The 10,694-nt window shown below is 26.9% G+C and overlaps 2 protein-coding genes and 1 long non-coding RNA gene across 8 annotated transcripts; 2 read left to right on the top strand and 1 right to left on the bottom strand.

The window, feature by feature from the left end:
• Positions 1-327: 327 nt before the first annotated feature.
• On the bottom strand, positions 328-4,985 carry Mvb12 (multivesicular body subunit 12-like Mvb12). 6 transcript variants are annotated; one of them, XM_074257382.1, is made up of 9 exons: positions 4,654-4,985; positions 4,407-4,584; positions 3,247-3,306; positions 2,975-3,115; positions 2,617-2,815; positions 1,937-2,066; positions 1,704-1,787; positions 1,235-1,616; positions 328-817 (listed from the first exon to the last, which is right to left on the bottom strand). In XM_074257382.1, exons 4-9 carry the CDS (start codon positions 3,104-3,106, stop codon positions 734-736), a joined length of 1,011 nt encoding a protein of 336 aa, XP_074113483.1. In that variant the 5' UTR covers positions 3,107-3,115; positions 3,247-3,306; positions 4,407-4,584; positions 4,654-4,985; the 3' UTR covers positions 328-733. The 6 variants fall into 6 exon arrangements, with proteins under 6 accessions (XP_074113483.1, XP_074113481.1, XP_074113480.1 ...); XM_074257380.1 differs by lacking the exon at positions 3,247-3,306 and having other exon boundaries at positions 4,407-4,594; XM_074257379.1 differs by lacking the exon at positions 3,247-3,306.
• Positions 4,986-5,235: 250 nt separating this feature from the next.
• Positions 5,236-7,447, top strand: LOC141536688 (uncharacterized). The gene is made up of 3 exons (XR_012480779.1): positions 5,236-5,534; positions 5,800-5,906; positions 7,312-7,447. It is a non-coding gene; the product is annotated as an uncharacterized LOC141536688 (long non-coding RNA).
• A 259-nt stretch (positions 7,448-7,706) lies between these two features.
• LOC141535891 (protein O-glucosyltransferase 2) lies at positions 7,707-10,226 on the top strand. Its single transcript, XM_074256056.1, has 7 exons — positions 7,707-8,053; positions 8,348-8,559; positions 8,646-8,857; positions 8,943-9,187; positions 9,335-9,569; positions 9,639-9,938; positions 10,011-10,226. The coding sequence occupies exons 1-7, from the start codon at positions 7,887-7,889 to the stop codon at positions 10,146-10,148; spliced, it is 1,509 nt and encodes a 502-aa protein (XP_074112157.1). The 5' UTR covers positions 7,707-7,886; the 3' UTR covers positions 10,149-10,226.
• The last annotated feature ends 468 nt before the right edge of the window (positions 10,227-10,694 follow it).

The raw sequence follows: 10,694 nt of genomic DNA, 5'->3' as shown, positions 1-10,694 counted from the left end.
TAATTCGTTGATTTATGTTATTTGCCGAAAAATAAATAACACATTTATTTCTTATAATTATCTAACTTTTTCATTGCAAATAATTTATAACTTGTTTATTTTTTTTAAATAAAGTCTTATATATTTTCTTTTTTAATTACAGTGATGTGTCGATTGCAGAAAGAATGAAGTGCAATTATAAAATAATAGTAATATTAATGATAATAATAATAACTAATTAATTAATATTTAAATATTTGTTTAAGCAACTAGTACATATAATACACTTATTATATAAATGTCTAATAACTATATAAAAATACAACGAAAGTCTATAAAAATACAATACTAATCATCATCATCATAATTATTAATTATCGGTATAAAATTCTAAAATGGAAGATATGATGAAACAGACACATCGTAGATGAAAACATCTTTAAAAATAAAAATGGAGAAACCCATTTAATTATTATTACGTATATCGAATAGATGTCTGCATTGTTTTGTTTTGTTTTATTTTGTTTTGTTTGTTTGTTTGTTGCTTGATAATAAGATAATTATTATATTATAACATATACAATTCACTCGTTCAGGCACTCTATTACACATGGCTACGCTATATTGTCGATACAAAACGCTCGGATATAGCTGCATTGATTAACGGTAATATGGTACTTAATTGGTACAATTCTCGTTTGGCACGATGACATTTTTAGAATATGATTATTAATAATAATAATTATTTAGATTTTTAAGTTTCCTTTTCAGCACGAAAGTCGTAGTAATACTCTTGATCTATTTCTAAGCGAGTTCGTGCCTTAATCACAGGAAGTGTCTGTAAAAAATATTATCAATTATTATCAGTATCTTTAAAGTAGGACGTAAAATTATTTTTTTCAGCTAATTTAATTAATTATTAGCGTCAGGATTTTTGCCGCAAATTTAAAAAGACATTTCATAATAAATGGTTAAAATTTTTGGAATTGTGGCAAAAATTTTTTTCAAACAAAAGTTAAAAATTTAATTTTATAATAAAAATGTTTCTTGTTGTTTCTTTAGGATAAAAAATTTCACGATAATTTTAAAAGTAAGATTTATAATTATCACAAAAAATTTTTTTTCAAAAAATCATAAAAAAAATTTTTTTTTTATAAAATTAAATTTCAAAAAATTTTTGTTTAAAAATAATATCAAAAATTGAAACCTTTTATTTTAAATTTAATGAAATATTTTGGTCCTATTAATTACTTACAAATACAGGCTCACTGTCAACAATGAGCAGAGGATTGAGTACAAAAGGAACGCCATCCAAGTCAGAGCAACCTGGCAAAGTGCCATAAAGGGGTACCGAAGAACAGCTACTAGTATTACTGTTCGTGTGGGAAGACGTGGGAGGCTGAGGTGCTGGTCTTGTAGGTTTGTTGATCCTTGCGTTTGGACTCAACACTTCATAGTCACGGTCGTTCGTTTCATCGAGCTCTTTTTTACTAGCCACAATACCTCCTGGTATTTGTGGATAAACGTTGCTGCCACCGTTCTGCGGTTTCGGTGAGAACTTTGGCTTCGGCGGTCGTTCTGGCGCTGCTCTGTGCGGTACTCCGTTTGAAAGATTCGGTGACACGCTTTGAAGAATGCTAATAAAAAACATTTTTTTTTTTTTTTTTTTATCAAACATAGATAGTAAGTAATTAAAATTAAGACATAAAATAATTAGTACTAACTTGATATTTTCGTAAGATTGTGAGCTAGCATCGCCATTAGTTAACTCGCTAAGTTTGTAACAGATAATAACTCCATTGACCTCGCTGTAAAAAATAGATGGCAGATATAGAACCATCAATATTAGATATAAAATATATTTCTAAAGTCTGAGAAATAAATAACTTTTTAGATAAAAGTATAATCTTTAGTTATTTACGAAACTCTCTTATCAGTTTCAGTAATAACTACTTACCCGGCATATGTGAAACCAGACGGGGCTTTTTTGATTCGGCTACACACGATAATGTCCGTCACAGCTAATGAACACAAGTCTTTATTCTGGAGTTTGTAACACACCTGCTTTTTCCTCCATGCTTTTTGATCTAAAATAAAATTTTAATAATAAACGCCCTTTAAAAATCAATATGAAGTTTTAATACATAATAAAGTAATAATAATAACTAGCAACTTTGCAGTCACTATGTAACTACCGTGACTTGTGAACTATAAATAAATAAAATTTTGCTTTATTCGACTATAAATTTTATTAAATTGCACTTTATTTTCTTAACCATTGACGTTTTTAAAGATATAAGCTCATCCCGATGTTACACTCATGAAGACCTTTCATTTAAGTACTCACATTAATTTTTCATATATTTATATATATATATTATATATATGTATATATGAAAAATATATCTAAAATGCATGTGGGTACTCAAATGAAAGCTCTTGATGAGTGTAACATCGGGATGAGCTTATATCTTTAAAAACGTCAATGGTTAAGAAAATAAAGTGCAATAGAAATAGAGCATATTCGAATGCAGCCTCAATACTTATCATAATAAATATACTATTTTAAAAAAGTATATGAAACATTGAAAAGACAAAAAGAAAATAATAATAATAATAATAATAATAATAACTAACCAGTGTCTAGTGTTTGAGGTATCATACTAAATCCATCCTTCGGCAGCTCTCGTTCATTAATAACAGTAATTTCTTGTACAACATAATTCGGTACACCTTCTGTTTTTGAGTGACAAATATAACGACCTTTCTTCTTGATAAACAGTCCACTTTCTCGCCAAAGGTCAGCGTCAATATCTTGATCATATGTCTTGGAAATCTGATGATGATAAATAGTCATGATTAAATAATTAAGCAATCAGTTTACTTTATAGATAGAGATAACACCCCACAACTAGATTAAATCTATATTATAGCCGTAGGCAATACTAAAAAACATAATAGATAACAAACAAAGCGGATAAAATCTAGGGCTTACCACAGTGAAGTTCGGTGGACATTTGTCAATGTCCTCGACGACACTTATGGCTGTGATTGGTCTGTCATCCGGCAGCAGTGATGGATAGCCCGACGTCAACCATTTCTTGGAGCTCATTTTCAATAACGCCATGTTTCGGTCCTAGGGATTGTGATAAAAAATTTATTAGTCATTATTATTAATCAATTAGGATAAGAGTAATATAATATAACTTTTGTAATCAATAATCACTGATCACTAATCACCGCTAAATATTGTAAATATTTATTTACTCATTCAGGTCTTGATAAGTTAACAGTAAATTCCAAGTACTCGTTCGTAGTAAAGCACAACTGTAAGATCAATATTGATATTTGCTGAGGAACAATAGCCTTTTTTTATTAATAGCTGCTACCATTACTGGAGTTTCAGTTTCAATACTCTGGCAGTAACCGTGTGATCTAAATACGCTCATTGTTTAATATTTATTTTTGCTTAATTCTTGGAAATAATTTTTACTGTCAAATTACAATATTAAATTACTTTTATAAAAATATTTCACTAAAAATAACAAATATTTTATTATTATTATTAAAATTTTTTTTATGCAATAAAAAAATTGTTTGAAAATTAATTGATTTAATTTTTATTAAATTAATTTTATCTATTTTTAATCATTTTAAAATTCAAAATTTTCATCACGCACCTCACGGACTTTAAACAGGAAAAATCAATTTAATAAATTAAATAAAAAAAGCCTGTACGTTAAAAAAAAAAAAAAATAAATTTCTAAACAACTCAATTAATCAACATTAAATTATTTATTAACTTGCCAGCTCAGAGCCGGCAGTTCTAAATTCTTCAAGGTTATTTAAAACGTGACTCTTACTTTTCACAGTAAACTTTAATGAAAACTTCTCTAAACACACATGAAAAATAAAACCTCAGTAACGTTAAATTCACACAATGCAAAAATTAAATAACGTAATGTAAATGTAAGAAGGGTTTAACCGGCATCAATTTGCACTTTGTTACATGAGAATGGAATCTGGAGATCAATGAACCTTACCGTCGACTTGTCTGTTTTCTTTATAAAACACTTGGCAAACATTTATTATATTTCACCAACAAACTAAACTAAACTTCAAGTATTATTATTATTATTATTATTTATACAAATCAAATTTAAACTTTACAAACTTCAAGCTGTAAAAAACTTTTCTTATTAAATTTAATGTCCATTGGTAATAAATGTCTTAAGGTCAAGTGAATCAAGTATCAATACTGAAACTAATACAGAATATTAAAGCTCTGACGATTGCGAGTAGCCACATTCTAAATACGTTATCTATAAATAAAATGAACTTAAATCTAACTCAGTTATTCGTTCTTACATATGCATGTGTTGTGTATGAGTGTTTATTTACTTTACGTAGGTATGGAAACGACTCACCTATTTAAGGGACACGGAAGCAACATTTATTTTACAAGTTACAATTCCGGCATGTCCAGAAGTCCAACATGCGTCAGTAGAAGTAGGCTTATTAGAGTTACCAGTGAGACACAGTAAATTAACGTTAAAGCTGACTAGAGAGACAGAGTAGAGACTGTGATATGACTGGAATTCTGAACTGACAAGTACTGAATACTTTAGTTATTTAATACTTAATATAATACTGTACAGTTATATTAGTGCTTACTTTTGAGAAGAGAGTGTCAGCGGGCTGAGTCAGTCATACAATTCTCTTTCAGAATTATTTCCCAGTGCAATGCAATAATAATGACACAAATTCTTAACGGATGTACCATAAAGAAAATTACACTAATCCAATTTACTAGTCAATAATAGCACGCTGGTTGATGATGTGACGTTCGATGGTCAATGACTGGTGAAGATGATAATGATCTTGATGATTAAGATGATTAAGTCAACGCCGGGATGTGTTGTTTTATGGAAAATTGTAATCAGGCGCCAGTTGACGGGTGACAGATGACATCACGGGTCTATTGTCTGGAAACAGATTATATTAGACGTTGGGTCTTGGCAGACCAGCAGACACCGATAGACTAGTGTAGAGAAGAGTATAGTGTTGTAATGATGTAGCGGACTGAAGCTTAGGCTCTAGCGTCTATGTGTATGTGTGTACTTGCTCGCGGTATTGCTGACTAGGGTAGTTGTGTGTTCGATAAGTTAACCTCTGTTTATTCATACCCCCTCTTAAAATGTATGAACGGTTGTACTTGGATGTATTGTGTTACTTGCGCACGTTGAAGCTGTATTTTGTTGAAAGGAATGAATTTGCTCGGTTGGGAGCAGCTGGGAGTGTTTTTTTTTATTGAGTCGCGGGACAGCGCCACCTTTTTTTTTATATAAAGGCTAATTTGTAATTGCGAGTTTTGATGTTTTTGATGGTAATGTAGAGGGCTCTGTTTGCGGTTGAGGGTTCGGGTTTTTATTTTAAGCGTTTTTTTGAGAGAGCTGAAGTGGCCGGAAGGGACAAGTGGGTTTTGAGGGCCATTTTGTGGCAGGACGTGGAAAATTAAGCATTGTTCAAGCGTGATTTTATTGAAATTATTTTAAGTAAGTTTTTTAATTGTATAATGTAATTTTATGGACGGTGAATGTTATTAATTATGGATAACACTGAAGTTGACAGATGTTAAAAATTTTTTTGGAATTTTATAGCAATCAAATTATTAAAAAGTTTCACATGTGAAAATTAATAAAAATTACAAGTGAAAATTTTTAGAAGCATTTTTTTATTGTAATTAATTTGTTAAAAAATTCTTTAAATTGACAGCTAACCGCTAACTTCAGTATTATAATTTTGGTTTTTATTTTTTAGGAATAAAAGTTCAGAAAGAGAGAGAGAGAGAGAGAGTTATTTTCGAGATTATCTACAACTCAGAAATGGATTTATAGTTTCAGAGGTTGATGGATCGTGGTAATAATGTTAAGTATTGGTCTAAGGTTGAGTATTATTAATTATGGGTGTTTGATATTATTGAATATATTTTTCAAAGATTGAATATTACAAATATTAGTAAAATATATTAATTGAATATTGCAAAAAAATTGATATATTTTAAAAATAGGATATTGCTGATAGTGGATATGTATTTCAAAAATTGGATTTATTAGAATATTGCTAATTAATATATTTATTGGAAATTGAATAATGCTTAAAGAATATTTATATTTCAAAGATAAAAAATTATTGCTGATGATAGATGTATATATTGAAGTAATTGAATATTGCTAAGAAAAAATATATTTCAAATATTGCGAATCATAGATATATATTGAAAAAATTGAATAATACTTTGAAAAGATATATATTTCAAGAATTACTAATAGATGTATATTTTTTAATTGAATTTTACTGATAGATATATTTTGAAATAATTGAATATTGCTAATAATAATAGGTATATATTTTTAAAATTATAGATATGTAACGAAGAAATTGAATAATGCTTTAAAAGGATATATATTTCAAAAATTAAAACTGACTAATAGATATATATTTTTTACTTGAATATTGCTAAGAAAAAAAATATATTTCAAACATTGAATATTGCTAATAATAGATATATAAGTTGAAAATCAAATATTGCGAATCATAATAGATATACATTGGAATAATTGAATAATGCTCGAAAAGGATATATATTCCCAAAATTGAATATTGTTAATAGATAAATATTATTGAATTGAATATTGCTACACAAAAGATATATTTCAAACATTGAATATTGCTGATATTAGATGTATAAGTTAAAAATCAAATATTGCGAATTATAATAGATATACATTGGAAAATTGAAAAATACTTGAAAAAGATATATATTTCAAAAATTACTAATAGATATAATTACTAATTTAATAATTGCTTACTATAATAGATAAATATTTCTGAATTGAATATTGCTAACTAAAGATATATTTCAAAAATTGAATATTGCAAATAGACATATATTATTGAATTGAATACTGCGAAAAGATATATATTTCATAAATTAATTATGACTCGTAATAGATATATTAAAAAATTGCTTATTGCTAATCTTAAACATATATTTTATGAATTGAAAATAGCTCAGTAGAATCATTTTTATCTTTAAGTATTGCTAATAATTTACAAGGTTCATTAGCACATTACTTCTAATAGATATATATTTCTCAATGAATATAATTTTCATAGGTATATATTTCAAGGTACATATAACATGAATATTTGCAAAATAAACATTGAAAAATAGATATATATTATCAAAATTAAATATTGTAAATAATTAAACTAAATGTTTGCTTGAATTTATTATAAATTCACTAACCTTAACTTTCTATTTTTCAGACAATTTATACTTCTGGGAATTTTCATCACATGTAAATCAACTTTTATTTATAAATTTAAAGTGTAATTTAAAATATAGATTTTATAATTGTTAATTATAAATTTTTTTAGATTATAAATAAAATTTATAACGCTGTAATAATATATGTTTTTATTATTTTATAATAAACTCCTTTTTTCCTTCCATTTATTTCCTGTCAAAATTATTAATAAATAAAATAATAAAATTTTTATGGTACGAGCTCAATAAAATTAATTTTTTTTAATTAAAACCCCAAAAATTTGTACAAATTTTTTTTCTCTAAATTTTATCTTATACATAATTAAAATTAAATGACAGTATAATTGGAATACATATAATTGAGAACTTAATTTAGTGTCAGAAGTGCCGCAAGGCGCAAAACATCTAATGTAAACAAACTTGATAAATATAAACATTAGTCTAACACTTAGAATTATTTTTTTACTTAAATTTTAACAAATTAATATTTTTCAAGCAATTAACGAACAAAATAGAGACTAATTAATTTAAACTTTAATTCAATTAATGAAATTAGTGTAATATAGGTTATAAAATGCAGTTAAATCAAATTTTTATAATAACAATTAGTTGCATCAGTGTATTAGCAATTGATGTTGATCCATCAAAATCAGTATTATGGGGTCCAGGATTAAGTCCTGCAAAAATTACAATGCGTTCTCGGTATTTTTTTATCCAATTAATTGATTCTGAAGGCAAAAAGTCAGTATCTATTTTATTTTTAATTTTTAACTTATAATTTTTAATTAGTTTAGTCAAAATAATTTTTTTTTAACGTCCAGTTTGAATGACATTAAAGTTAGCTGTCACTTGACAATTTTTTAATTTTTTTTAACAAATAAATTTTCTCCAAAAAATTATTTTAAAAAAATTGCATTTGTACTTTTTTAATATTTCTAAATGTCAATTTTTTTTATAAATTTTTTTTTACCATAATTTATTTGTTAGAAAAATTCTTAAAATTCTTAACTAATTGCTAAGTTAATTTTTATCCAGCTTGACCCGGTCTCCAACAGAACCAATTGTTCAAGCCAAAGTAACTGGACTGAATAAAAACAATCATGGATGCAGAATCTGGACCCAAGTATTGGATTGCAATGATGGAAGTTTTATAATTAGATATAAGCTGTTCGAGACTTGTTATAATTTAAATATTAAAGTTGTAATTAATAATGAAATTTTACCTGCTGGATCAATACACGAAAAAGGTAATTAGTAATTAGTAATTAATTATTTAAGCTAGTGATATAACAAGTATTGGAGTAATTTATAATTGATGATTTAAATAATTCAGGTCCGGTGTATGAAGAAGAGTGCTACTGTCCAAATAAATCCGTAGAGAGCTGGATGAAAAATTATGAATGTTTTGAGGAATATTACCAAATTACTGAAGACCTCAAAATATTTCCATCAATTAATTTTGATGAACTAAGAGACGATCTGATTAAAGAGTACCATAAGCCTCATGCTCATAGTTTTTGTCATTATGTTGTTAAAGATAGTAGGGTACGATTAGATTAACTGTTTTATGAGTTTTAATTATTGTTAATTGATATAATTAAAATGCATTAGCAATTTTAAATGGCGGTAGATTTACAGGAATTGCTATGGACAACATGTTGGGTTCAAGATGTTCTCGGATTCGATTTTACTGTCGCTGGCGAGAAAAGTTAGGCTGCCTGATGTGGAGTTTTTTATAAATTTAGGAGACTGGCCGTTGATGTCTAAAATGAAGAAAGCTTATCCGATGTTTTCTTGGTGTGGGTCTGAGGAAACGAATGATATTATTTTGCCTACTTATGATATTACTGAATCTTCATTAGAAAATATGGGAAGGTAATTGATTTTTTATTTTAAAATTATTTTATGATATAAAAATATTAATTTTAGAAAAATTATTGCAAAGCTTTGATAAATTTATTTATTGTTTATTTTAATTTGTTATTTTTTTTTTAATATTTTATTTATTAATTATTTTTGCAGAGTTATGTTGGATATGTTATCAGTACAAGGAAATATTAAAACACCCTGGGAAAAGAAAATTGAAAAAGTATTTTGGCGTGGTCGTGATTCAAGAAGAGAAAGATTAGATTTAATTGATATTGCTAGAAAAAATCCAGACCTTTTTAATGCTTCTATAACAAATTTTTTTTTTAAAAATGAAATGGATAAATATGGACCTGGAGAGAAACATACATCATTTTTTGATTTTTTTAAGGTAGTTAAATTAATTAATTCAATTTTTAGAAAATTAAATTTATTTATGAAATTTTTCATTTATTTTCAGTATAAATATCAATTAAATATTGATGGAACTGTAGCGGCGTATCGGTTTCCATATTTACTTGCTGGAGACTCGTTGGTATTTAAGCAAGAGTCAAAGTATTATGAATATTTTTATCACCATACAGTTCCTGGTGAACATTATGTTCCGGTGAAGCATGATTTATCAGATCTGGTAGAGAAAATTAAGTGGGCTGAAAGTAATGATGGTGAAGCATTGAAAATTGCTAAAGCTGGTAGGAGATTGATGAGAGACGTTGCGTTACCACGAGATGTATTTTGTTACCATGTGCATTTATTACAGGTATTTATAAATTTTAATAATAATTATTTAGATAATGTTATGTGAGTTAAATAATTTGGGGTTTTATTTTAGGAATGGAGTAAAAGGATACAGAATAAAATAAAAGTACTTGAGGGGATGGAGAAAGTATCTCAGCCGTCTTATGATTGTAAATGTGTGAATAACATTGAAAAAAGACCAGTTAAGTCTGAGTTTAAGAATGAATTATGATACCTATTGTGAAATAATAAGTTTTGTATGAAAATAAATTAATAAAAATGATTTAATGTTTGGAAATGTATATCATAAAAATTTTTCCTAAATGACGTATTAGAAACAACCAACAGATGGCGAACTGCTTAAAAATTTTTTTGTAAGTAGAGAAAATAAAAAAACTTTTATATTCATAAATTTTGAACGACCGAGGTATCATTATACGTGATTTGGCTAATAACGGTATCTATACCAACCGGTCAAAACCTAATTTAATTTTTGAAGGCGGATCAAAGACCATCCCATTAAATTAGTAAAACATACTTCGAAATTTTCAGTAAATTTGGTAAATAGCAAGGAAAGTACTAAAACTTCATTAGATTATAAATATGGATAAGTCAAGTATAAAAGATGATTTTTTTTTCGTATTTGTAGAGTAACTTATTTTAGTATTCTAATGCAAATTCTGTAAGTATAAATTGTTGATTTTTGAAAAAAACATTTTTTCATGTTGAAACAGATAATTCCGTAAAAATTGTAGATGGCGTTAGGTAGCTTTTTTTT

Source organism: Cotesia typhae, unplaced genomic scaffold, assembly GCF_013202065.1.
Source record: "Cotesia typhae breed Kobodo isofemale line unplaced genomic scaffold, CoteBio_Ctyphae scaffold_152, whole genome shotgun sequence".
NCBI classification, from domain to species: domain Eukaryota; kingdom Metazoa; phylum Arthropoda; class Insecta; order Hymenoptera; family Braconidae; genus Cotesia; species Cotesia typhae.
The sequence above is the reverse complement of the archived record's forward strand: the minus strand, read 5'-3'. Positions and strand labels throughout refer to the sequence as shown.

Excerpts from the sequence above, each read along its gene's own strand:
- Mvb12 (XM_074257378.1), bottom strand. The coding sequence starts at position 4,064 with ATGTTTGCCAAGTGTTTTATAAAGAAAACAGACAAGTCGACG. Across the intron at positions 2,067-2,616 it reads ACCTCAAACACTAGACACTG|ATCAAAAAGCATGGAGGAAA; the intron begins GTTAGTTATTAT and ends ATTTTATTTTAG. Across the intron at positions 1,788-1,936 it reads TCTGGTTTCACATATGCCGG|CGAGGTCAATGGAGTTATTA; the intron begins GTAAGTAGTTAT and ends TATTTTTTACAG.
- LOC141535891 (XM_074256056.1), top strand. The coding sequence starts at position 7,887 with ATGCAGTTAAATCAAATTTTTATAATAACAATTAGTTGCATCAGTGTA. Across the intron at positions 8,560-8,645 it reads TGGATCAATACACGAAAAAG|GTCCGGTGTATGAAGAAGAG; the intron begins GTAATTAGTAAT and ends TAAATAATTCAG. Across the intron at positions 8,858-8,942 it reads ATGTTGTTAAAGATAGTAGG|ATTTACAGGAATTGCTATGG; the intron begins GTACGATTAGAT and ends AAATGGCGGTAG.